The sequence below is a fragment of the Astatotilapia calliptera genome, chromosome 15 (assembly GCF_964374335.1).
Source record: "Astatotilapia calliptera chromosome 15, fAstCal68.1, whole genome shotgun sequence".
Classification (NCBI taxonomy): domain Eukaryota; kingdom Metazoa; phylum Chordata; class Actinopteri; order Cichliformes; family Cichlidae; genus Astatotilapia; species Astatotilapia calliptera.
This window is the reverse complement of record NC_137436.1, coordinates 8,351,062-8,378,925: the sequence shown is the minus strand read 5'-3', so window position 1 is coordinate 8,378,925 and position 27,864 is coordinate 8,351,062. Positions and strand designations below refer to the sequence as shown.

The window sequence follows — 27,864 nt, the reverse complement described above, 5'->3', positions numbered from 1 at the left end:
GGTGACCTTATTATTATGACTATCAAAGCTAAGATCGCCATCCAAAATCATGCCAAGGTTCCTGACAAGCTCATGATAAACATGAAAAAGTTTCTGTCTCTGACTGTTTGGATCAACAGTGTGTCTGTGTTCACCCCCCCCCCCCCCCCCCCCCACACACACACACACACACACACTTACACACAAAGCTATATATTAGGAGTTCTTATTACATTTTTGTTTTTCATTTTTTTGATGGTTTATAGTTTTTTCAAAAAAAAACTGTATTATTGCTGCACAGTTGTTTTGCAGTGTTAGTATTATATATATATATATATATTTATTTTTTATTTATTTATTTTTTTTAAATGTAAGCAGCTAGGTACAACTTCGCAACAGAAATATATAGGCATTTGAAGTTCCCCCAGGGATCAATAAAGTATTCTGATTCTGATTAAATTATATTTTATTTTACGATCCGGAAGTTGACGTTAATTTAGCGCCCACTAGGAGCGACTTTATTTTGTAAAACAGAAGCGGAAGGTGTCGTGTTTGTTACTGCTTGTTTGTGTGCGGAGGAAGTGGTTTGTCCACAAATTTTACTATTATCCGCCTTATTTGTGTTTTGGAATAACATCACAGAAAAAGCGAAAGCGGTAGCTGGATTCTTAAGATACAAACACCAGCCATTAACTTGCTTTAGACAGCTAGTCTGCTAGTTAGCATAGCTGACAACTTTTCATTCATTGCTGCCTGTGTACTCTTCTTTGTTGCTAGCTAACGGAAAGACCTCTTCACAACATTAGCTAGCTGAGCAGTTGCGAAATGTCGTTACCTCTTTGTTTTGCTTACAATCCCATATTAGTGCAGTTATTAGCGCAAACACCGACTCAGTGCATGTAGTTATGTTGAATTAGTTGCCGATTAGCTAGCAACATTTCCTCAAGCAAGCTTATCAGTTGCATGAGCTATAACGCAGTTTATAATACAAAGCAACGGTCTATACATTAAACGTGTCTATAAGTAACGAATTATTGACGTCGAGGGTCATATTTTGCTGTTACTTTCTTGGTTGTTAGTAGCAGTAGAAAGTAGCTAACGTGTTAGTCTGTATCGGTTTTTGTCGGGAAATTAGCTGGACGCTCAGCTAAAAGAATAATAATTGACAAAATAATATTTTCTTGCAGATATCTGAGTGATTCGTGCTTTGAGACACAGTCAAGTCTTTCAAGTGGAGGAGAACACCTTGCGGGCGAGGAGATAATTAGATGGTGGTGTGCAACTGAGGTGATAACCAATCTTCTTAGCATTTTTACTTACACTAACATACTAACTGGACTCGTGAATTCAGCAAACACAAAATACATCTGCAAAATTCTGATATAGAGCAGGCACCGCAATACATATTTTTATTAATGAATGAATACATATTCATTCGTGTAGTGCAATGCCCCTTGAAGTATTTCTGATTTTAAATTTCAGAAATATTTGAAAAATGGCTTCATTTGGGTCTTTTTTTTGTTTGTTTGTTTTTTTAGCCCATCTTGTCTCCTTTCCCATCGGTGCAATAATGGTGAGGGGTGGCATTTTTCATGAATAAGTGAGAAGAAAAACCTCTGTGGTCCTCTTGCTGCACCACACACTTCCCCATGGATTCAAGCAATGATGAGGCACTTGATATTATTATCACCAATGTGGTGGCAACCTTTCGGACTCGGTGTCACCTCAACCTCCGCACCATTGCCTTAGAAGGAACAAATGTCATCTATAAGCCAGAAGTAGGGGTAAGTGTATTGTTATTGGTGAAACTAGAGAATGCTGCATTCATGTCAACAGTTAGAACTGAGACATGAAATTGTGACTTCTCTTTTTTTGTCCTCAGAAAGTCCTGATGAAGCTTCGTAAACCAATGATAACTGCTTCAATCTGGTCTTCAGGGAAAATCATCTGCACTGGAGCAACAAGGTAGACTGACACTCATAATGCAACATGGATACACACACCTATACCTAACTAAATGTCAAATTATTTGCTTCTTTTGGCCTCAGAAGTCTTGCTACTTTATTTGTGGGGCTGTACTGCTACGTCCCTTATCATATGTAACTAATGCAGTTAGCATTTCTCTCACATGAGAGCTGAATTACTAGTCCCCCGAATGAAATTTAAAAGTTTTGATTTAATTTAAAAGTACAGAGTAAACTAAATACTAAATTGGTATAACTATGTTTCAATTTATCAGCAGTGTAGAAATTTCAACAAGGGTTTGAGCTGTCACTTGGGAAAGCATCATGCCAAACTCAAAAGAAATCGGGTCGGACTTGAGAAAAAGAATTGTTTATGCTCACAAAGCAGGAAATGAATATACAAAGTTATCACATTGGATATCATCAAGAAATTCAAAGAGAGCCACAGAGTACTTACACAAGTGTGGCAAAGGTAGGAAGCAAAAGATTGCAAACACTCTGGAAAGAAAAGTCGTGACAGATGTGTCTAAAGACCAACTCCAAAGACACTAGTGACTGACTTAGCCAAGTCAAGAATTGTGGTAACAAAGAAGACACTCACTAGGATACAGACCAAGAAAAGCTCTACTTCTGCAGAAGAGACATCTTAGGGCAAACTGAAACATGCTAAGAACAACCTGGAGAAGGATTATACATACTTAAAGTGAATTTTTTGGTCAGATTAAGGACTGAAAACTCCAATTAATGACTGGAGACTGTTATCCAGCAGCATCCACGCAATTGAAAATTGGCGTCGGGAGGCTAATGATTTTAACCCTGGTAGTTTTTGTCAAATATTTTTATTTCTCTGTGCAAAGTCAAATAATATAAGCAGCCCAAGTAAAACTAGAATGTGCATGAATAATACTTCTGCCCTCATCTGTATTAGCCCAGTTTAGAGGTTTGGATTGTAAGTATTACTTAATTACTCAAAAAGATGTTAGTTTCTGATTATGGTTTGTATACCAAGGAATTCATTTCACTGAGTTATGCTGCCATTTATCCGTTCTTTTCTCTTCCTTCTTTTTTTTTTTTTTTTTAAAGTGAGGATGAGGCAAAGCTCGGTGCTCGCAGGTTAGCACGCTGTCTGCAGAAACTAGGCTTCAAGGTAAGAATAATCACAGCAGCTGGTTTTGCATGGAAATACACAGTCAATCTGTTATTTGTTTAAACTCAGCCTACCTGAACGTTGTCCCAACTATTAAGACCACAGAGTCCCCATCTTCTGATGGTTGTTACTAGCAGGGTAACGCACAGTGTCACAAAGCTCAAACTACCTGAAACTGCAGTTATCTACATTAAGGCCATAAGACCTAAACTGGATTTCTCCTTTAATTATTGGACCTAAAATAAAAAGAAGTGTAAACTCATAAATGCGTGTATTTTGTGTCTCATATGTTTATGCTGTCTGTTCAGGTGAGGTTTTCAGCCTTCAAAGTTGTGAATGTGCTGGCAGTGTGCTCCATGCCATTTGCAGTCAATCTTATAAACTTCACGAAGAATAACCGACCCATTGCCAGGTAATGCAGTGCTGCTAAGTCACAACTGTTGCAACATTAATTAAAATCAATGCCATCATTGTCATCGTCATTATAACTATCCTGATCAAGCTGTAGCATATGTTTATCCACAGTCTTATTGCTTTCTGCTGTTTTCTTTGGGTTGTTAGCTTCATGGTGTGATACCATATTGAAAGAAAATAGTGACAACTGTGATTTCAAGTCCTGACATGAGCAGCAATAATGTGCAAAGTGAACGGGGAATAAAAGTTTAATGTTTGCTAGTGGAGGATGACCTCTAGTGGTTAGAGTAAACCTCACCGCATTGAGTGCATGTACCTGACACTACAGTGGAGCAAGCAGGCTGAAGAAGTATGTGTGTGTGTACTCTAGTTGTTGGATTTGGATTACTGTTGTACATGCTATCTGACAGAATATAGGCTGGCATCTAAACATGCATCAAGTCCGTTACTCACAAAGCTGTAGGTATAACTTTGCCGATGTGCACACATGTACTAAAAACTTTTTACCATTTACAGTTATGAACCTGAGCTCCACCCAGCTGCTACATACAGGATCAAAAATCTAAAGGCGACTATACAAGTGTTCTCAACTGGCAGCCTCACAGTTACAGGTATCTCACTCCTTACGAGGCTCAACACACACAGACACATTAAGTATCTTACCCCTTTTTATGTACAGCTAAGAAGGCACATTGGCTTAAGGGATTGAGGTCATGTAAAATGAAAGCATTTTATAACTTGTTTCAATGAGGAAAGCGGTTTGTAAATAACCCAATTCCTCCAAGAATTTTACTCAAGCGAAATTGTTTTTTGTGCTTCCTTTCGTGTGGTGCACTGTTTATCAGGCTAAAGTTGAAACCCAAGGCAGTCTTTTTTTTCCTTTTTTTTTTTTTTAAAGCTTCTATTCCAGTTCTGTTGTTTTTTCTTTGTCCTGATATATTTTTGCTGATCTTTTTCTGCTTTCACACCATCACTGGATGGCTTAGGACCAAATGTCCAGAACGTGGCCACAGCAGTGGAGCAAGTCTACCCGCTACTGTTTGAGTGTCAGAAACCCCGCTGCAAATGAAACGATACAAGACTAAGGACTCGAGCTATTGAGTACTCAAAACGGACGAAGAAGCACCTTATCCTTGGAATTGCTTGCTTTGGTTTCATCACTATGTGGCAACAGCCACAAACGTCTGAACTCATTCATAGGCTGGGCTTGGAATACCACACTTGTAACGTCCTAAAATGTCCTCGTTATTTTTTACAAAATTTTAACGTTGTTGTGGAGTTGTTGGGATCTTGTGATTTTAACAGCCTAAACCTGCAAATGTCTTCCAAACTTAATATCCTTCAGCAGGCACCCGTCCTCCTCACCTGACAGTGAAGAGGCAGGAAGTTATTTGCTGTAGCGTATTTGCTTTTGGATGTCTCTGCATGGACAGTTAAAGACCATTTTGAAACTATTTAAGATTTGGCTATATATATATATATATATATATATATATATATATATATATATATATATATATATATATATATATATATATATATATATATATATATATATATATATATATATATATATATATATATATATATATATACCGCCGTCCAAGGTTTGTAAAAGTCCTGCACAGGTACTCTGTATTACCCGTGTTATTGCTAAAGGAGAAAAACAGCAGACAGAGAAGTGGAATATTATCAGTGTACACAATGTAAGAGCAGGCCGATATGCAGAAACACATCCACTTACAACTTAAACACACCTCAAATTTACTTCCTTTTGTTCACAATAAGGCACATTTCATTTCTTGTTGTTTCTTAATAGTTTTAAGAACATTTTGCAAATATGCTTGATGTATTTTAATGTTTTGACATGTTGAACACTTCTCAAAGGTTAAGAATATTTTCAGTTTTCAAGTGACGAGTTAAGCTGTTCATTGAACACAACCACTTGTTAGACAATATTGAGGAGATTTTTTTATTAGCAGAGGACTAAGAAATCATTAAAACACTGTCCACAATTGCCAGTATACACACACACACACACACACACACACACACAAAGTAGCAAAAACATAACATGAAAAAGTAACTGACTCATAATTACAAAAGCAGCCACTCTGTGGAGTCGTACAAAGTTGTATGGCAGCACTAACACTTGTCGAAAAGGTTTCGTAATACATTCATGTGAATTCTTGAGGCAACCATGAGTGTTCGGACAGGCATAAAGGCAACATGTATGTATGTATATAAATGCATCTGATAGAAAAAATGTTGATTAAAAGCTTAGACATGCTGTTTAAATGTGTGTATGATGGAGTACTTTTTGAACTAGTGTCAACTGAAAAATTGTGGCACTTGGATTTTTGTATTTTGTATAAAAAAAAATAAAAGTGAACAGGCAACCAGTGGACTACTGTGTGGTGTGTTTGCTTCCCTTTGCATGACATTGTTTTTGTGTGTGTGAACATATCCCGAGTACATGTGGAGAAGGCACTTCCCAGTTGATTTGTTTTTTTGTTTTTTTTTTCCCTAGAATGTCTTCCATACTGTCATTAACGACTGAGATTTCCATGTCAGGCTTTGCAAACACACATTGCAACATTTAAAAGGTGATGTAAGTCAAAGTACAGGTTATAAAATGTAAATGTTTTACTCGTGCATAGGGCATCCGCTATAGAATTTGTATTCTTAAACTCATTACAGCATCGTACTAATAAAAAATAAAAGAAGGAATCGGTCTAAATCACAATTCATGCCAAACATGGCTCCTGAACCTCGTGATTTGCTTTTTTTCGCCGATTCTTTTTAAACATTCAGTAGCCGGTCTTACACAGCTAGCTGCGTGTTCCCATAAAATGCAAATGAGGAGACAAACAATTCCTTCCATATTTCATGTGGGTTTTGAACACATCCACTAACATAACTGGTATGACTGGTTTGGCCCTTGTGTACCATGTTAAATATAACAATGGGCACCAATAAAATGACACTGTGCTTAGGAATAAGCTTGCCCTCCTCCAAAGAACGAGTACCAGTTTGGGCTATTGGTGTTTGATTTTAGTTAATATAATGCCAGATTTGCTAGATGAATTTTTTTTTTACTCAAAACGGAGAAAAAAAAATGTAAAAACTGATGGAAATCTGAGAAAAAGATTTGCTTTTTCTTGAATATAGCAATTAATACTAGAATATAATACTAGCTATGCTCATTTAAAAAAAATCAAAGGCTCCATGATGGGATCACATGTGGGCATCATCATCATCAAGAAACAGCTGTAACTACAGCCAATATAGCGACGTAGATGAGATGATTGTTGCTGAACTGCAGGCTCCTTCAGTGACAGACTGCTGCATCCTAGATGCATGAAGGAGCGTTTCCGCAGGTCCTTCCTCCCTGCAGCTGTCAGACTGTACAATCAGAACTGCTCCCAACAAACATAGATGTTTACATCTGCGCTGTAACTGCAATAAGTTAATTAACCAATTCGCACTACAACCTGGTTTGCCTCTTACCTGTAGTTATTTTTATTTAATTTAATAACTGTACAGTACTCTGTTTATAATAACCATTGTCCTTAATGTAAATATGTAAGAAAAATTGTGTATGTTTCTGTTCCGTGTCCTGTGTACTGTTTGTTTGTATATGTGTCTTTTTGGCTGCTGTTACAACCAAATTTCCCCTTGTGGGACAATTAAAGGATTATTCTAGATATATGGATATTTTTGATTGTATATTGTCTTGATCGTTGCTCTTGACTCTCAGGACAGTTGTTGTGTAGGTTTGCTGTCCCTGATCAGGCTCTCTTGAGGCTGAACCGGCCTGGAAATTCTCACCTTAAAAGTCTTCCTGTTAAACAGGGAGGGGAGAAACAGAAGGTAAAAATCACTTTCACAAACCAGTTTACTAGATGTTGATGGCATAGACGTCGAATGTTCAAATTCAAATTCTATTTGTCACATACACAGTCATACACAGTACGATATGCAGTGAAATGCTTAGACTGCTCGTGACCTAAAGAAAAAAAGACTGAATAGGATAGGAAATAAATATGAAAATTAAAATGAAGGGTAAAGGGTAAATTTAGCTAGGAAGTGTTACCACTCACTTCTTAGCTAGCTCTTTTGAGATCTCCTCCAGTGTGCGACCTTTGGTGTCAGGGACAAAGAGGACGACGAATACCAGCAGAACAAAGCTCATGGTGGAGTACAGGAACATAACAGTGGGCACACCGATGTTTTCTTTAAAAAACAAAAAACGAAACAATTAATATAATGCAATACCATACTTGCTGCATAAGCAACCCCGTTTCCCAAAAAATTGAGACATTATGTAAAAAAATAAAATAAATAAGAAATGATTTGCAAATCATCCAAATTTAATTTAAAAAGTCCAAATGTTGATACTGATGAATTTTATACGCATGTTCATTTTCCTTCAATAGACCAACAACACGTCCAAGCTATATACCACTATCTTACTATGAAACCTGGGATAACAATTAAGTTCCATGATTGCCCACAATGTTCAGGCAGCAGCGTATTAAAAGCAAAAACTGAAATTTGCACCATGAGTTCAGGAATTTGTAAGACCATATGAGTGCACTACAATATATGACATGCATAACTTGCACATCTTTGAATGGATTATAGCTGAGCAATGTATACAAGGACATCAGATGTTGCCATCTGGTCAACATCTACTTCAAGGAAGTTCTTGCTTATTTCAGCAAGCCATTGCCAAACCACGCTTAAACAAAAATCTTCAAACAGTATAGCGCAGTAACTCAGCTGATTAAGCAAAAATGTTTGACTGTTTGTGTTACCATAGCAACACTACTTGTCACACACTAAATAGCGCTACTACACCTCTGAGTGTTCCCTTTTTTTAATTAAATATTTACCTGTCAGACTTACAGACTGACTTACATAAGGAGACAAAAGGTCCCTAATTTGCATGTTGCAGCAGTAATTATACAGTTTGGAACTTGCCCTTTAGCATGAATGGTAGGACTGCTTTGAGCTTTGTTTGTGTAGCCACCCTACATATGACAGGGAGCAGTATTTAAATGCTATGCTTACTTAAAAAAGACAATGTCAACACATACACATACCGCATTGTTACAATAGTATGACTAAAAAGTAAAAGAGTCCAGGAGCTAAACTGGCTTCTTTCTTGCAGTCCAGACTTGTCAATCATAAAAGATACACACAAACATTTGGCATTTTAGGAAACCAGAGCAACAGGTCTGCAATTGCTTTGAACTTTTCTCATTTTTGACATTTGGGCAACACAGCGATGCACTGGTAACGCTCATAGTAAGGTTTCTTATTTAAAAACCTCTGGACGCTTCTGTTTCTTTCCACAAGATTAACGATTTAAAGTCAAATTAGTCACAAGTATGAATATAAAAGTCTGGGTTTGTCTGTTTTCTGACATAATGAGAATTTGTCTAGGGTTTACCCTGTCTCTTTCTGTATGACGACTATGTATTTTCATTTTTACATGTTACTAATAAAGTAACATTTAAAATATAGCTGCATAACCTAGTTTAGGTCCACTATATAGGCAAATGTTTGGCAAACAATGCCAACCAGGTGCTAAAATAAAGAGATGCCAAAATGTGAACACTAACTAATTGGGTTAGGTGTGGTCTTGGGCTTGATCTTGGCAGTTCTGTTGGAGGATAGTAAAATTGTAAAAATGTGTTTTTTAAAATGATTATCACTTGTCAAACAGAAACTCTGTGTTAATTTTTACAGAGTTTCTGTGAATTCTTGCACTAGTTTAAACATGTCTGGTGCAAATACATGTCAGTGTAGGCTCTCAGTCGTTCAGGCCATGGTAGTCTAAGGAGCTTGGAAAAGAAAGCGATTCGACTTTAAGTTCAAGTCTTTAAGTTTCTTAAAGATGTTTCACTTCTCATCCAAGAAACTTGTTCAGTTCTAAAACCAAATGGTTGAGAGTCCCAGGTATTTAAACCCAGCTGGAAATTTCTGTTTGGTTTGTTGATTGATCATGTGTCTCACCACATGAGGCAAGGTATGAAAAAAGGCATGGCTCATTATCACCAGAGGTTTTAGGTGAAACCATTGTGAGACCCAATGAGATCACCTGATGTAAGATGTGAGTGGGGGTTGAGGCACCAGGGAAAGGATCTCAATGCGGCATTGTAGGTGGCAGAGAGTTGGTGTCGTGTAAGTATAGCTGCTGTAAGTATAGCACATACCACAACTAGCTAGAACCTACAATTTATAAATTATAAGTAATAAAGTACTCACCCGTGATGGTGAGGAAGGTCATGGAGATCAGCAGATTTGTGGCCCAGTTTACAGCTGACACCACCGATACAGCTCTACCTCTGACTCCCATCGGAAAGATCTCACTGAGAACGACGTACACCACTAAAAAGAGATAAAGGACAAAAAAAAGAGGGGTATAAGAAACTCAGTCTAACTCGTTTTATTTATATAGCACTACAAGGATTAACACTGGGAAGGAATGCCCTGCTGCTGGATGCCAAAAAATGTAAGTGTAGCAAAATGCTCACACATGGAAGACTGTGTATAACCATTCCCTTAACCATTTAAGGTTAATGAGAGTTAATGAAATCTCACTGTCTTACCATAAGCTGACTATATTTGCTTTCCATCTCAGATTTTTGAAACCAGATGTCATGATCATTCATTAATTCAAACTTTAATAAGAGGAAAAACTTGACTTGAGCCCAGGAAAGTGTTTTTACCAATGCCGAAAACATTGGATTAACTTTCCATACACTTCTAAATAACAGGAAGTGGTTTTTGCAACCACGGAAGTCGTCCATTAGAAAAAATGCATGTTTGAAGCAAATGAGTTAGCTTCACTTTTCAGACTCAGAAGCAATGTCCATCTTATATATCCAGTCTCTAGATAAATACAGAGACACTGCATGTGTATGTGAACCATAATGTACGGGTACTTACTTGGTCCAAGACTAATTGAGAAGGCTGCCACATACACCAGCAGGCTGATCAATGACGCCCACTTCAGTGAGGAAGACACTTCAACAAGAGTCCTTCTTCCTACTGATTCCCACACTGCATCATTCTCTGTTTTGAGCCCCTGCACCTGTTCAGTGTTCCACTGGTTTTCCAGGTGGGTAGACAAAGTGCCACTATTCTCAAAGTCTGTGAAGGTTTCGTTTAAATCCCATGGCATATGCGTGTTGTTTAGAGGGCTTTGGCTATTGCACAGGCTTGTGAGGTGAGTGTGACTTTGTAGAGTCAATGTACCAAGGGCAGCCAGCGATAATCCCATAGCGACAGCACCCACACACAAAAAGCTCTTGGGTCCCAATCGGTCGACCAGCAACACGGCAGGGATGGTACCAACTACTTTTACGACTCCGAACCCCGTGGAGGCCAGGGTTGCTGCAGCATCACTGTTGAAGCCAACGCTGCGGAGAAGTGGCGAAGCATAGGAAAGGATGTTGGGCTGTCCAGTAGCCTGCTGGAGGAAGACTAAGGCCACACCTATTAGGAGCCGTGAACGCAGATTAGCTTTGGCACTGAAAAGCTCCAAGAAGCTATGCTCTGATTCTTCTTTCAGTCCAACCTGGATATCCCTGAGCTCCACTTCCACACGCTCCTTACTTACGCATCTCATTCTGGCCAACACTTTCTTCGCCCGCTCCACTTTGCCCTGAGCAACGAGGAAGCGTGGACTGGGTGGGAGGAATATGAGCGCACCTATTTGCAGGAGTGCTGGAGGAATTACTAGTCCAAATGTATAGACCCAGCCATGAGGTACGGTAGCAAAGGCGTAACTACAGCCGAATCCCAGCATTACACCAACAACCAACATCAACTCGTACAGCGTCACCAGGAGACCCCTCCTCTCCCTCGGTGAGATCTCTGCAATGTACAAACAAGCTGCTGTCCCTGAAAGAGATGTTCCCATGCCCACAATTACACGGCCAAGTGTCAGTGCAACAAAAGAAGCCACAGCGATGAGCACAACGGTGCCGCCAACTACTAGAACAGCACTCAGGAGCAAAGAGCAGCGTCGGCCGTAGCGATCTAAAAATGTTCCTCCGGCCAGGCAGACGAGGAGTGCACCGAGCAGGTGGGAGCTGACCAGCAGTTCCTGTTCCCTGCAGGAGAGAGAGAGGAGGCCCCGCAGCTGCAGCAGGACCCCAGAAGTCAGCCCCATTTCGTAGCCCAACATCAGGCCGCTCAGAGAGGCCGCTATGGCTGCAACCACCACCAGCCAGCTGCAGCCTGCAGAAAGGGACAGAAATACAGAGAACACAGTGAAAGAATGTATCTTAAGATGATAGCTATACTGAATTAAGCGCCAAGTGCAAGTTTCCAATCTCCTAGCTTCACTTTTTGTCCCAAAAAAACAAGACCAAGATTGTAGGTTAACCCAGCAAGTGGGCCTAGTTTTATTGTGTTGTGTTTTTCGAACATTATCAGTAATACAGAGAAATACAGAGAAAGGGTTGTGGGCTACATAAGGTAAGAGGTGCGTCTAGAGTATCCAGGTCCTCTTGTCCCACATTCTGTGACAAAGTTCCACATTTGGACTGGCTCAAGTCAATGCCGCTCAACAGGGAAAATGGCATGTAAGAATGAAGTCACAATATGTGTCAATAATGCCTTTTTTGGCCTTAGTAACGTGTCCCGACATCATCCCTGTTCATTCTAGGTGGGATCCATGACAAGGCTAACAGTCATTTACACTCATACCTACAGTCAGCTTAGAAATAAATCAGCTAAACTAACACACATCACTTTGGAGTTTCAACATACAAAGCCAGATGTTTCCTGCACAGGTGCTAATCACTGCACCCCCATGCCATCGCCAGAAACAGCCATTTAGTCTAGAATGGAGGAACAGGTTGAACCTTATTTGATTGGCCACAAAACGGACTCTGCCCCAGGTAAAATGCTTTTACAACATGTTACCCAATTCCTAAAACAGCTTCCAGAACACATGTATCTGCCTGTAAACCGGATAAGATTAAAAGTTTTTATATAGCATTTGACTACCTCAAAAGATTAAAAACTCACTTAAGGTGATCTGATACCATCTAATGTTTTCTTATGCAAGGACACAGTGCTGTGGCTTCATTTATTAAAGTTACAGTGTGTAAAATCTTACCACTAGATGTCTGTAGACTGTAGACTGCAATCAACTGAACTGTTTTCCTATCCCTCCCAATTCAAGTCCACCATCCTAGCTATGGTGGCCACAATAGAACAAATGTCTCTGACTGCTGTTCAGTTGTAGTGAGTGTGAATGTAACAGTGTTGGATTCGGACACTTAGCAAATAAACTCTCATACGATGTGTGAATGTAATCAAACTGTTTGCCAGAGGGACCGTGAGATACTAATGCTAATAACCAGCAGTTGACGGGGGTGCAGTCGTGTTAGGCTGTCCTGCCAAAACACAATTAGAAGGGACGACCACTTTATTCAGTGTGGTGGAATGACATGGCTGCTTCCACAAACTGTTTCTGTGTATTTTTAATGTATTAATTCTAAGTTTTTGCAAATGTATCAATTCATAATTTATACAAAATTAGGATATATAATTATAAACTTACCTATATATCTTAGTGAGTACAATATTATTATTTTTCGATTAAACAGATTAACCTCTGTATCTTTAACAAAGGCTCATGAGAATTTTATGTATACTTGATAATATCCCTTAAGCAGCTACAAGCAACCGCTGGTCCTTTTTATTTGGTGGTTATGGCCTGTTGCAAAGACTAGTAGGAAATATTAACATCTTGAACTAGTATGTCCTAGACATGTTTGATCTGAAAAAGGTTTACTTGCAAACTAATAAATAGTTAAACATTTAGATTTAAAAAAATAACTGTATTCGAGAATGGATGCCATCTTCTTAACACTGCTTTGTTGTGCCTCACATTTAAACAGTAATACAAACAACCTGTATGGATCAGAATCAGAGTGTTGTAATATGTTCTTGTTTATAACTTGTCAAGCTCATATGCAGGATTAAGAACTTGGTAAACAGAGTGTGGAGGGGCAGTAGATGATATTGCGTAAGCTAATGCGGTACTGTGTCCGTTCACCTTCCACAACAAAAAAACTCTTAAGTAACAAATATTCAGTCAAGTCAGGGTTTACGAAGAGTCCTCAGAAGGTTCACCCGACCATGAAGTCACTTTATTAGTGCTGACTGTGTGGAATTAGTGGTCAAGGATCAGAAGAAGAATGAAGCAATCTGGTAAGGCTGTGTGTTTGTGAACATGTGCTAGGAGTGCTTCACGTTGACTAATAGATTATTGTTACAGATGAAAGAGGAAGAAGATGACTTTAGCATTATCTTACATAATGCATCATTAGTTATATTACATTAGGTGATAATATCCCTGCACCTGTTATTAACTGTACTTTCTAAAGCTATAAACACAAATGTGTATCTAACGACCACACTAGTGAGAGCTTTTATTAGATATGATTACATATGATTTTATTACACACGATTCAAGGAAAGCTAACACAGCTGCAAACTATTAAATGCTACGAAGTTTGCTTTGACAGTTCAGCTGCAACCCCAGCACTCAGCCTCATATCAGTCATTTCCATTAAATGGTTGTCTAATAATAGGATTTTATGTCATTTGTTAGCATGTCACAGCCTGTGATACCTTAACTCAAAATTCACACTGGCGCACTTGCTAATACTGTTCTAGAGAACAACCCCACTTTTTTTTAATTTGAAACAAGGAATTGTTTATTTCCAACCATGTGCTAGCCTACCTTAGACGCACAAACACACGTTTACTGTGGCTGGAGGGTCCACCACTGGGAAATGTTTTTTGGCCTACCGTGACCTGTTAGCTGTCCTTATCTGACTACCAATGAAGTCCATGTACAGCAGAGCCAGTGCAGTGAAAGCAAAGTGTTTGCTTCTGCATCCAGGTCAAGTGTAAGCCTGGCAGTACCACACTTCAGTATCTGATTATCATAAAATGCACTCTTTCCAACATGTAGTGAAGGCAAATAGCAAGGTGACTGATGTTTTTCCAAACAGTGGGTGGGCATTATGTGAAGAATTTGTGTCACATTTTTGGCACATAAATACGTCGTGACTGAGACACAAGAAATCAGACATCAGCACCTTTTGGCTTAATCATAAATCACTGTTCGAGAAGCTCAGCTCCGTAATCCTGCAATTCATTAAACTATTCTAAGAAGCGGGTTTGTCAGGTTATCTGGATGCTGAGCTAAACCTAGCTCCTGATTGATGCAAATTATTACTTGGAGAATCAATATATCTCAGTTTAGTGACTTATATTTCTAGCGTGTAGTTTAGTCACATATGAAGCTGACTGGGTTATGTTTTTAACATTATGGATGGATACTTGTGAAGAGCCCGTGCAACGTTTTTGCTATTGTGCAACCAAGGTCAGCATGACCAGGACTCAAGCATAAAAAGCTGTCATAAACATGTTTTGGCTTAATCATAAATGAGTGTTTGAGCAACAGCTAATGTGAAGAAGTTGCTCATGCAGCAAATGCCTTTCTTTTGCTCCAGCTTAATAATCATAGGATTCATGTATCCATTCTAAGAAGCAGGTTTGCTGAGTTTTCCAGATGTTGAGCCAAATTATTACATCTCAGTTCCACATCTAGACAGTATTCCTTGAGCAATCATCTACATCTTCTTTCTCTAAGGGACAGCCAACACTGACTTTCACTATATGCATTCTTAGGGATTTAAGTGTTTAGCAATGTTCAGCAGAGAATCCCCCTTTTTTTAAACCCTATTTAGTCTTTTAAATGACGTAAGATATAAGCTCTAAACGGAACATGCACATGCACACTTTTAAACCTGATAAAAGACAACATCAGTGGCTGTTCATACCTGGTTCTCTGGGTGAGGTCAGCTTTTGGTTCTCAGCTGAGGGTTTGCTTGGGAGGTAAGAGGTCATCCTCTTGGTTTCGCTGCTGGACTCCATCATTAACCGCCACTAACAATAGACCTACAAACAAGTACACACCAGCGTATTTAAACAAACAAATCATTGTGCAAAGGCAAGAAAAAATACAGCAGATATTATTCATGTTGCACAAGGACAGATACATGAAATTCTAATTCACATCAACATCCCAGGCATCATTATAAAATATTTATTATACAGTAACATGAACAGATCCAGACAGAAAAACATAATTAATCATCAAACATGATCCCCAGTCACAGGTGAAGAATCAGCTGATGCCTCTTTGTGGCTCTGGCTGGGCGCACCCAGGTTTCCCTGTCATACAAACCAGCTGTGTGAAGCTCACCACGGACAGCTGCAGCTGGATCTGTAAAGAGCTGACGACTGTGTGGCATATAGTTGTTTAAAGCTGAAAGTGTTGCACGTGTTTTTTGAAAATCTCTGGAAATAGCTATAGAAACTGTGCTCTCTCCTTTACCTGTGACCAGATACTGCACTGTGATCAATGCTACTTCAATGTTGCAACAGATCACTGTTATAATTAGTGATACTACAGACAAAGTCCACGATCGCGTGTTTTTCTGCCTATATAATATACAAGAGTTGAGCTAAACCCTTGCAGTGCACTTCTGTAGAGGCTAGACAGCACTGAGTACCAGGAATCACAGACGTCTTTAGTGCAAAAGCCCACGGCGCTCAAATACGGGTGTGTTTATGTGCAAACAAACCGTTTTTGCTACCTAAAAGTTTCTTAGAGCACACATTTAGGTTGTAATGACAGCCGAGTGCAGTGACATTATTCCTACCTGGCGCCACAGGCTTTCTTTCTGCTGTTGGCCTACGCCCGAGTCTGTCGGTCCATTCGTTCTCGTGTCCACACTTCCAGAGTTCCCCGGACTCCTCTTTCGCTCGTGTTACTGCACGCTCTCGGCTTGTTTTTGCTCAAGTATTTGCATAACCCCGCACACTTATTCCCGCACTACCAATAGAAAACTCTCCTTAGCCTTGGACCTCCTATCGTGACCTCTTATTGGACCAAAGTGTATCTCCACGTGCCCCTCCTAATGAATAATGCACACCCGAGTTTCTGATCTTTCTTTGATATGACTTCCAGCTGTAATCACAGACAAATATGATGTAGTGGTTTCAGCTGTGATTCCTAATATAAAGCAGGCTATAAAAAAATGCACCTGTATCAATAATGCTCAGTCACTCATAAAGGCACTGGATGCATGTGACAACAAGCAGTCCGGCCACCTGCTGTTTACTGAGTTTCCCATGCCCTTTTTCTTCGACTGCTTCAGTCACACCTGCCGCTCTTCACAGATGACAGAATGTGGCCTAACATGCCTGGGGAGCTCTGTTTGTGCTTGGCCTACTTTCACTGATATGTATTTAGATGGTCCGACCTATATGATCCAGTCTGACCTTTTTTTGAAACACATCATCTGATCCTCTTAGAAGTTTGCCAAAGGTGTGCACACATGCCTGCGCTCATAAGCTATGACAATATTTGAGTCAGCAAATACTGGACTTTTCATATCCTCTATTGAAAAGGGGGATATTTGTTATAAAGAATCTACCGTCTCATTTCCCGAGGTGCCTAATTTAACCAGTTATCTGATCATATAACCCCGGAATGTCAAACATAAGGCCAGAGAACCAGAAGCAGCCTTGTGAAGACTGCAATCTGTCTCAGGGGTGGCTTTGGTAAATATGATGGACAACATATATTTTGTACTTTTAAATGCCACATTCCAGACATTCAGACATTGTCACTCCCCAGTTAGTGCTTTCCACAAAATAACAGGAAAAACAGGATCTGTTTTGGTTCCTAGAAAGGTAGAATTATACAGCTATCATTTGCAATACAGCATAATACTTTTTTCCCCGTTTTTTGCACTTTAGACAGATTCATGGTTAGAGCCTGATCCGTGTCTCTGTGTATGCCTTATTTTAGTGAGTCAAAAATGCACAACAGTGGCATTACAGATTAAAAAGTTTACAGGTTTGCTGTTGTTGGTGTTCAGTACTGCCATCTTGTATTGGTAACTTGGGGTATGTCGGTCTGCTTTGAAAGAGTGATGTACATTTTTTCCAGTAAATTAACAGATAATTTCTGTTTTAAGATTGCAGGACAGTAAAGGCAATTACACATTTACTTATTTTATATTTACAATTCGAAACTAAACATTCATGCTAGCAGATTTTTTTGATTCACTACAGCACTATGCCTTTATTAAAAACTGAGATTTTGGATATGAGAAGTTCTGGCACAGGAAAATACATCATTACAACAAAAACAACCTGATGTTAACGTCTAAGTTCTTGGTCACTGTGTGGTTGCATTTCTAACAGCTCGGCAGCACTGAATCAGAAAAAGTGATGAAAAGCTGAAGAAGATGCTGCTATACCAAAACCAGTGAGGTAAATCTAAAATAAAAGTGACACTAACTGTAAACTTTTGGGCTCCTGATACTTTTTAGAATTTAACAGGACACTTTGTGCACATCTAATCTCACCCGACCCTTTTGTCATTGCGGTTACATCAGGTGATGGCCTTGGACCGAGGGTTGTGAGTTTTCTGGAGTTTGGTTTCTCTTCTGCTTGAGTTTGATGTTAATGGGCCTTTAGTTTTGATTCATGTTAGTCATTTATGCTTGGTTCATTGTGTTTTGCTATCACTATGACTCCTGTTTTAATTTCATTCCTAAGTTGTTGGTAAATGGCCTGTATTTTGTATAGCGCTTTACTAGTCCCTAAGGACCCCGAAGCGCTTTACCCATTCACACACTGGTGATGGCAAGCTACATTGTAGCCACAGCCACCCTGGGGCGCACTGACAAAGGCACCACCGGGCCCTCTGACCACCACCAGTAGGCAACGGGTGAAGTGTCTTGCCCAAGGACACAACGACCGAGACTGTCCAAGCCGGGACTCGAACCGGCAACCTTCCGATTACAAGACAAACTGCCAACTCTTGAGCCACGATTGCCCCTATCTATCTCTCAGCAATAATCAGGAAGCGCACCTATTGATAGTCTAAAGGCCAAAAGGTACATGTTGTTGTGTAAACATATTCAAATACTATTTGTATAATGTAGCATACAGAAGGTGTTATAGCAAAAGCACAAAATAAACAGAAGACTGACCCTTGTCTTAAATAGCTAAATGATAGATTGCATTATAATCTGTTTGTTTGTCTATTTAAGTCATGTAGTGTTGTAGTTGAATGGATAGCATGCATCCAATACTATTTTAAAGACTGGTCACATACTTTGACTTCGACAGTACTTTGACTGAAATCACTAAAAAGTGTTTTTTCATGCTACCTGATAAGTGAAGGGAAGAAAGAACAATATTACAGAAAAAAGTACAAGAAAGTGCAACCGTGTTTTAGATGCTTAAGAAAAGTTACTGAGTTAAGTTCTGCTACTTGAAGTTGATGCTATATTCAGTGACTAATGAGGGAGTGCGTACGAGCGTGCATCAATAATGTATAAAACACATCAATAATCTTTTGGAGGGTTAAACACGGACGCATGTGCACAAATTGTTTTGACTGCTCACTTGCACAAGAACATCTTCACACATCTTATCAACTGATTTAGAAATATGACATGTGATTTTGCCCAAAGTATCAACTTTCAGAGGCTGTAAACAACAGAGTAATGAAATGCGAAGGAGACAAACTGGAAACTTGGTTCAAAAACATTTGATTTTAATGCATCGTCCTAAAACGTCCTGGTTTCATTTGTCAGATGAATCCTCTGTTCTTGATTGATTTAATATATTATAAACAGGTCCTATTGAATTGATAGTTTTTTCTTTATTCTTCTTTTTTATGTTCTGTGTAAGGTGACCTTCAGTGTTCTGAAAGCTGCTTAAGATAAAATGTGTTAATGTTATTATTAAATAAATACTGCCACTTTTCACACACCTCTTAGAGTTTATTAGTGTTACAATTACATTGTACATTGTACATACATTCCAACTGCTTCTGCTAACTCTACCTCTAAAATGCCTCAGCCATCAACTAAGAACACCAAATGTTTTGCTGTTGGCTGCTGTGTGTGTCGTGCTGTGACACCCACTGAATTTGAATCAAATGTAGAGTAGGGCCATTCTTTCCTTGTTGCTAGAGGGGCTTCATTAAATGTTACCAAGGGACACCTGGGGGCAGCACTGAGATCTTTGAGGATCCAAGGAAGATGTTGAAGATAGGATTTATTTGTAAAGCCTTTATAAATATCATTGTAAATGTGAAAAAAAAAACCCAAAAACATATACAACTCACATAGAAACTGGAAAACCACGGACCCGGCATCTGGCTTAAATACTCTTATGAACAGGGTGAGCAGGAGACAGATCATATCTGTCTATCACATGCATTCTATTCTCTCTGTATTTATAATGAATGTTGTATTATTACTCATGTTATTGTTAAACCTATTCAAGAAGATCCTGAAATAAAACTAAAAACAAATTAGTACAATTTGTGCCCTTTAACCCTAGAACACTATTGCTATAAATAGTAACACCATCACTAATGCCAGGTGATTTTTACCCGATATAATATACCTAACAAAAAGCACTTGGCGTCAAAATATATCAAAATATGACACATGACAAATTAGAGTGGTCTTCTTTTATTTTCAGCTGTGCCATGCTCCAAAAACAAATGCTCCAAAATTACTGAAAAATTAGGAATTCGAGAACAAAAAATTCCTGATCAAAAAATTAATGACACTGGAAAGTTGGTCTTTGGTCCACCCATTCCTGGGACATCTGAGACTTCTCTGGTGAAAGCACAGTTTCCTCGACATGCAAACAGCTGCAGGAGAGAGAAACAAAAAAAAATGCACTTTTTGGTGGGTAAAAATGAACATTTGCCTAAAATATTTTTTTCATCATATGAATTCCCTTGGAAATAACACTTTTGTGATATGTATTCATAACCACTGCAATAAATTAGGATAACGTGCAAATTCCAGGACCACTTTTACTTCCTTAATTCCTTACATGCAGTCAATACACGCAGGGTAGTAATGGTGTGGATACACTTCCTGTCCAAGACAGTCAGCACACCTCACTAAGGGACTACTGCTTTCTGCTGCCACTGGTCCTGCCTCAGCTGCAAGAGTGCCAGGGATAGGGATGTCGTGCACGCTAAAGATCAGGACGTGAAGTTTTATACACTAACACCATCACAGAGTGAAATCCACCCAAAACCTACTTTACCCTCCACCACTATTGCTGGGTGAAAATCACCCGAACACATGTTTGTAGGAAAAAGCGGGCTTTGGGGTAGGGAAACACCAACACCTTCGAATACGTCAAAGACAATGCTGAAGCTACCCAAGGACTCATGACACTCAGACAAATGCAACATATTGAAAATCATGTAAATATATCTTCTCAGGTGAAAATCACCCGGCGATAGTGTTCTAGGGCTAAGAAAGGTTATGGAAGGAAAATGGTGGACGTTCTGTTGGTTTGTTGGTTTATATTGAGTGGTGCAGTTGTATTCAGTCATATGACATTCTACACTCAACAAAAATATAAACGCAACACCTTTGTTACTGCTCCCATTCCCCATGGGATGGACGTAGAGACCTAAAATTCATTCCAGATACACAATATAACCATCCCTCCCAAACAGTGGTCACAAATCAGTCCAAATGTGTGGTAGTGGGCACATCTGCTATATTGAGATAATCCATCCCACCTCACAGGTGTGCCACATCAGGATGCTGATCTGACATCATGAGTAGTGCACAGGTGTACCTCAGACTGCCCACAACAAAAGGCCAGCGGAAATGTTTGACTTGTCACATCTTCACTGTCTTCCTCTCTAAACCGTCTCCTAAATCCTCTAGGAAGCAGATCCTCCTCTGCTTCTCCTGCATCCGGGTTGACTTCATAGTCAGCTTCAGCAGCAGCAAGGGCATTTTCATCTTGATGACCTTCATTGCGTTCTTCTTCATTGTTGCTGCTGTCAGCATTTTGATTATCACCATAATTGTGGTCATGTTCAATATCGCTGTTATTGTGGTCATTTTCAGCATCAGCGTTGTTGTCATCAATTTCAAAATGAACGTTGAAGAAAAATTCCAGATCGATGTGATCATCATTGTTGTTGTTGTGAAGCTGCAGCGGTCTTGCAGCTGAACGTGGTATAATGGCTATAAACAGATACACAGGACTTTCAATGAAGTTGTACCTCTCTACCCCGTCACCATCTTCAGCCGTTTCATGTGGTTGCTCTACGTGAAAGATCAGTTAACAAAGTCACAGCTGATCAAAATAAACTTCAACACTATATTACTTTTCTTTTGTGCAATAACAGATCAAGTTCTTATCCTCATTAGGCTGAGAATGGGCCCTATCTCCTTGTCCCATCATCTGAGATTTAAAGATACCACAAAGAAATAAGTTATTCAAGTTAAACAGTACATTTCCAAGCTCAAAAATCTCACTTTAAATATCTACCATCAGCTATCAATGTTACAGCATCGAAGTTAAGTGTAATTATAAAGCAGTTCCCCTAAACTCACCTTTTTTTTTTAAAGAAACTGCTCTATGAAAGGATCCTAGTTCAGCTGTGTGCGTATCTGCTTGTTGCTGAAGTGAAGAATAAGTTTCAGTTGCAACATTTAAACCTGCATTGTAACTGTGCAATAGCTGTCATAAGAATGACTAGAATTCCATCCCATGAGTGTTCCATGAAATTCCATCTCAGGAAGGCCAACTCTGATGGCCTTCATCAGAGCTTTTGTAAGCTTTCTTAAGGACTGCCAATTGAAACCAAACGTTTCATTTTAATAGAGGAAAAAATGTTTTTAGTTAAAACACATCTCAAACAAAAATAAGCAATCAGCACATTTCCTGTACATTATTTAACCATTACCCTGAAAGCTAAAACACCAGAGGTTATGGATGGGTTGTAATCTTCATTTTTTTTCTATAATACTGTGCAAAAGTCTCGAGTCACCCTTTATTTTATTTATATTTTGCTTCCAAGGGGCCAGAATTTCTTGTAATTTTTAAAGTGGTCTTGAGCCATAGTTCTTCAGTGTCACAACAGGACTGAACGGACTCACGCGCAGGCTCTAAGTTTTGAAAACACAAGAGTCTTTATTACAGCAACACCAGGTGATCTATTTACAAAAGTGAGGGGAAAGCCGGGCTCCGGGGGTCCACACACAAATGGGGAAAGACGCTGAAAGTCCACACACACTCCGTCCACTCCTCACGCTCCTCTTCACACTCCACAGAAAACACCATGGCTTACTCCACTCCTCGCACACTCGATCACTCAGGTAACACAGGGGTTGGTCCAGGGAATGAGGGTCGGCAACGGTCCAGCGACGAGAAACACAGAGCTGCCATCTTATAAAGGAGCTGGAACACTCTCAGGTGATGAGCCACAGGTGCGTGGGCCAAGGGCGGGAGCCCACAGGTGAGCTCCGCCCAGGCAGAGGGAGGAGGGAAAGAGAGAAAGGGAGAGAGCAGGAACAAAAATGAAAATAAAAACATATGTAGCCATACTGAGCCGACCGGGAAGGCACAGGGACCCTGACATTCAGACTTTCTGAAGGTCTTTCAAAGGGCTTCTTTGAACACTGGCTGCTTTATATCATGCAGTACTTGTGCCCAATTATTTTCAGAGGAATGTTTTTTGTTGTTGTTTCTTTATTTTTTAAGCCAGTTAACACTGACCTTTGAATCAGTCGAGCAATAAAAAAATCACTTAATTCAAGGGATGAACCAGTATTGTGTTTGTTTTAAATTATATCTTTAGGAAGTTTGTTACTTGCAGCCTGTTGCAAAAACACGTTTTGTTCCAATTTCTTCAGCTGAATACACAAAGAAAAAATGATAATGCACTTTGACAGTCGTAAAGTAGTATTTTACAGACACAAAGTAAGTCCCAAAGAAACAGGATGCATTTTCAGCATGATAATGATCCCAAACCCATCACTACAGTAATGCATACCTGGATAGACAAATACAGAATGAAACACTATCACTCATGCAATGGCCTCTCCAGCAGAGCCATTTATGTTTGCAAGTTTCAGTAAACTCCTGCATGTATTTCCCATATTTCCCTAGCAAAATATAAAGGAATGAGTGATTACTTAAAACGTTTACACAGTATTGTATAACAAAGGTTTTTACAGTCATAAATTAATTGTTTTGACCTCCTTCAGCCTTCTCTCTACTTTCTTGTTACTTTTTTAAGTCATCCTTCCAGTCCTTACCTTTTGTTTGGCTCCCAGTGCACAAGCTGAATTCAATGAAGTTCTCTGTATAGCTGTGACATCATTCTGTCTGATAAAACATTGTCCAGGTGATAATGAAGCATCGTCTGATCAACCACAAAGACGATGTTGGCACCTGTAGCTCAGAAATTTAGCCAGCAGATGGCAGTGCATGACAATGGCTATTTCAGCAGAGGCAGCGTCATCACAGTCAGCTCAATACAGCAGGAAGAACAAATGAATGAGACAAAAAAAAATGAATTGCAAATGCCACGTATAGTATACGACGATTGAATTCTGAGTATTCCACAGAGATTAAAGGGATTTAGAGAAATGTGCTTGTGTGATAACCTGTTAGGAAAGTAGCATTTGCAAAAGACAAATCAGGATTGTCTAATTCTGCTTCATCCAAAAAGGCAGACATCATGTGGTTCTGAAATGTGTTCATGTAAGATTTCAGGCCAACATGGCAATCTGTTGGTACAAACCAACCAGGAAACATTTCTGAGCCCCCTTACAGAGGTGTACTTATGTAGAATTTTGATGTATCAGCACTTTAACTGAGTATTTATTTTTCTGAAAACTTTTTACTTTTATTTCCTACATTTTTAAACAGATATCTGTACCTTCTGCTTCTTTAACAGGCTTGTTACGTTAGGTTAAACGGTATCATTTATAGCGTTTATACTCGGGGGTTAAAGTAGGCCCTGAAGAGGTCCAGGTGTCCATAAGTTGTGGTCGTGGCACTTCAGATTCAGATGTTTCTATCAGCTCAACAAACATCAGCAAACACACAAACTGTCTGTGTGCATTCTGCCTCACGGTGTGTTGGTAACTAAAGGTCCAGCTGCTGTATTTCACAGGGAGAGAAAAGAGTGCGCGATAACTTCACTCAGAGATGTAGAAACATGTAGGAAGACAGAAAGGAGAGACTTTATATATAAAGATAAGAACTTCTCAGTGACGCTTGATTAATGGCAAATTTAAGGCTTACGTGTGATGTCATAATTTTAATAACATGATGGATTTATATATGATGTGTTTTGATTAATTATGCATTTTCGTTTTGTGAAACGTTCCTGCAAAACAAACAAAGCTACACTAATGTTGTGTTACTCAAATGGTGCACGAAAATACTGTTTAGTAGTTATGTGCAAGATAAACAGGTTAGTTTGCAGTACTGATGTGAACTCACAGTGAAGCACTGTGTTGGACTGGTGCACAGTGGGTGGCTGAGGTGCTGATAGTCAGATTTAGGTTACGGCAAGTGTAGCAGAGATTAATTTGTATATAATCTGATGATGCTTAGATGAATTCGCTGAATTCTTACTTTATACCGTGTGGTGTAAAGGCAGTATACACAGTATAGTGTCCGGGTAGGGGATGGACATCAGCCATGATAGCTTGTGAAACTGCTGACATCTTGCTTAATTCAGTTGTGTAAATCCACAAAGAACAGCAGGTCAGCTGATCACGCCATGTACACAAAGAAAATCTGCTGGAGCTCACATTAGAAGTTATTGTGAGCTGTAATTCTTTTCCCTATGCTGATCTACTTCAACCGATCTTAGGGTTTTCCAACCTGCTGAAGTAAAGGGTTCAGTAAAGGGAATTTTAACACATAACAGATTCATTAGAATTAGAATTTAAATTTGAATAATTCTTGGTTTTTCATGTAGCAATATTATTTTACTAACATATTAATGTAGCACAAGGCTCAGTTAACTTTGTACAGAAATAGCTCGTATAATTGTCCTTCAAGAAGATACTTTTTACTTTCTTTCTTTGAGTGCATTTCAGAGCCTGTACTTTTTCACTTTTAATGGAATAAAAAAACATCAACGTTTACTGGAGTATTTTTTAACCCAGGTATCTGTACTCCTTAAGCAAAGAAAGTCTGTACTTTTGCCACCTCTGCCCCCTTATAACACTTGTCTCTGGTGGCCAATTCTTTCTCCTTTTCTTCCCCTCAAAGGAAAGTAGAGGTCAGGGTTCACCTTCACAACAATCCCCTGGATGTTATTGAGTACTGACACAACCTTGAACTCTAGCAGAAGGACATAGTAGCTCATCAGCATGCCAACCTGTTAGTTTATTTTGTTAATATTAGTTTATTAGCACTGGAACAAAATGCCTCTCACCTATGTGCCTGTTTTCTAGTTCAAAGCAAAGCATTGCTCATGGGTGCACTGACTTTTGTTTAACCTGTACTGGCTTTATTAGCAAATACTTTGACCCTTCACACACCCAGGCAGACACAGCTGAATGTCATAGTCACTGTTGTGTAAGGCTGCTGACGCATGGAGGAGGATAAAGTTCATTCTAACCTAAAGTGGGACATTCAGTAGTTCAAATGTGTTCCAACCAGGACTAGTAAATGTTTCTTCATGCTGGGCTTTTCTTTAACTCTGAAGTACTTATTTTCTGTAGAGGCAAAGACATTTCAAGCCAAAGGGGAATCAGCTAAGCTTTTCTGTGCACAAGTCATTTACCAATAATAATAACACATTTGTAAGGTGTAATAAAGTTAAACTTTTATTGCAAACCAAACATGGTCACGTAAATCTTAAACAATTTTTACAATTTACAGTACATTTAACATTGTTACATACTGTATACATATTTAAGCATACCTTTAGTCATTTTTTGTTGTTGAATATACATTAAAACTAGTACACAGAACTCCAAATATACAAACAAACTTAAATACCGTCAAACTGCATTACAGCAATATTAAAATGGAATGTTCAGTTAAAGTGTCAGCCCGTCCGCGGGCTGCCGTTAACATTACTGCGTGGCAGGTGGAAGACTGGAGGAATGAGGGGGAACTCGGTCGGCGAGCAGCTCTCCCCAAAACATTGCACAACACATCCCTCTTGTCGCCACCTAGCAGCAGCAGTGCGCTCTCTTTCCATCTATCAGCATTGTTGTTTTATGTGCAAAAGAAGACGTGAAACATCATTCGAGTTCTAACATGTCACATGTTAAAGACAGAAGAATTGGATTAACTTAGTGCTACATCTTTCCTCGATAGTGACTTCAACAAAACCAAAAAAAAAATCAGGTGCAGAGCAGATAAAACTCTGATGTTAGTGTCGACACAGTCAAACTCAAATGATGTAAGTTCTGATGGAGAGAAAAAAATATAAAGGCACCTTGTAGAAAAATTAAATTACCCCATCTGTCTCTCTGTAACATTCGGTTTTTAAATAACTCCCTTTTCAAAACACACGGAAAGTACATGAAAAGAAACTAAAGCACCAAAATGAATGTCATCTCCAAGCTACTCATTCGCGCTCAAAAGGTAAGGTCCTCACAGGTGGTAGCAGAAATCTCAAGAGGGAAGGTTCTTTCGCTACAGAGATGAAAATGGAAATCTTCTCTGGGCCTGGTCCGGCCTTCCTCTCTTTGAAAAAGGTGGGAACTTGGACGTGTGCTTGTATCTCGTGGCGTCGGGATCAAGGGGAGCTTTTAAGCTGCCTGTGTGCAAACGACCTCCACTATCAGGAAATAGATGAACAACTGAAGGCTGAAAGGGGACTGCAGGTAGTGAAAGTAAAAGCTTGAGGATCAGAACTCCAACTGGGCATCCTCTTGTGGCAAGCATTCAAGAGTTGCAGAGGATGTGGCAAAGTACACATGTTTAAAGTCTTTGTAGATGCAGAGTTGTCGCGGGGTTAGGTTTCGGAGATGTCCATCATTCTGATGGTAAACATTGAGTGGGGTCACGATGCAAGTCCACGGGCATGCCTCGTTTCATGCCCAATAAGTCTAAACTAGTGTCTATGATAAGTGCCTGTGTTTAAATCCTATAGGTAGGAGTCCATAGATGGGGCATAAGAGAAGCCCACAAAGGCCTCGGCCGCCTCTTTGATGCTGGCTGTGACGAGTGCACTGTCTGGGGAGCAACCGATGGAGCTGGGTACCGGCTCGTCTGTGAACTCCGGATCAAAGTGCCGTAGGTCATTGGGCCCCGTCTGCATGAGAGAGGAAGGAGCAGGGAGACAAGCAGGAATTAGCCAACCTTTAAAATACCTTACCATAGTTGGAAATTTATTAAGTGACGATGTTTCATGCTCTTTAGTTACGTTGTGTAAATACTAAGAGCGGGTACAGTGAAAATTCATAAAGC

The 27,864-nt window shown here is 39.4% G+C and overlaps 3 protein-coding genes across 4 annotated transcripts in view; 1 reads left to right on the top strand and 2 right to left on the bottom strand.

Moving 5' to 3' along the window:
• Nucleotides 1-456: 456 nt before the first annotated feature.
• tbpl1 (TBP-like 1) lies at nucleotides 457-4,960 on the top strand. 2 transcript variants are annotated; one of them, XM_026143542.2, is made up of 8 exons: nucleotides 457-563; nucleotides 1,167-1,266; nucleotides 1,518-1,763; nucleotides 1,862-1,944; nucleotides 3,027-3,090; nucleotides 3,399-3,502; nucleotides 4,021-4,115; nucleotides 4,491-4,960. In XM_026143542.2, the coding sequence occupies exons 3-8, from the start codon at nucleotides 1,629-1,631 to the stop codon at nucleotides 4,571-4,573; spliced, it is 564 nt and encodes a 187-aa protein (XP_025999327.1). In that variant the 5' UTR covers nucleotides 457-563; nucleotides 1,167-1,266; nucleotides 1,518-1,628; the 3' UTR covers nucleotides 4,574-4,960. The 2 variants fall into 2 exon arrangements, with proteins under 2 accessions (XP_025999327.1, XP_025999325.1); XM_026143540.2 differs by having other exon boundaries at nucleotides 507-635.
• A 2,038-nt stretch (nucleotides 4,961-6,998) lies between these two features.
• On the bottom strand, nucleotides 6,999-16,412 carry slc2a12 (solute carrier family 2 member 12). The gene is made up of 6 exons (XM_026143440.2): nucleotides 16,275-16,412; nucleotides 15,390-15,507; nucleotides 10,465-11,760; nucleotides 9,781-9,903; nucleotides 7,608-7,740; nucleotides 6,999-7,348 (listed from the first exon to the last, which is right to left on the bottom strand). Exons 2-6 carry the CDS (start codon nucleotides 15,484-15,486, stop codon nucleotides 7,261-7,263), a joined length of 1,737 nt encoding a protein of 578 aa, XP_025999225.1. The 5' UTR covers nucleotides 15,487-15,507; nucleotides 16,275-16,412; the 3' UTR covers nucleotides 6,999-7,260.
• A 9,828-nt stretch (nucleotides 16,413-26,240) lies between these two features.
• The window catches only part of sgk1 (serum/glucocorticoid regulated kinase 1), a 35,845-nt gene continuing 34,221 nt past the window's right edge, over nucleotides 26,241-27,864 (bottom strand). The window contains exon 14 of the mRNA XM_026194208.2: nucleotides 26,241-27,709. Within this exon, the coding sequence (XP_026049993.1) occupies nucleotides 27,542-27,709 (168 nt within the window). The 3' untranslated portion in view covers nucleotides 26,241-27,541. The remainder of the gene's footprint in view (nucleotides 27,710-27,864) is intronic.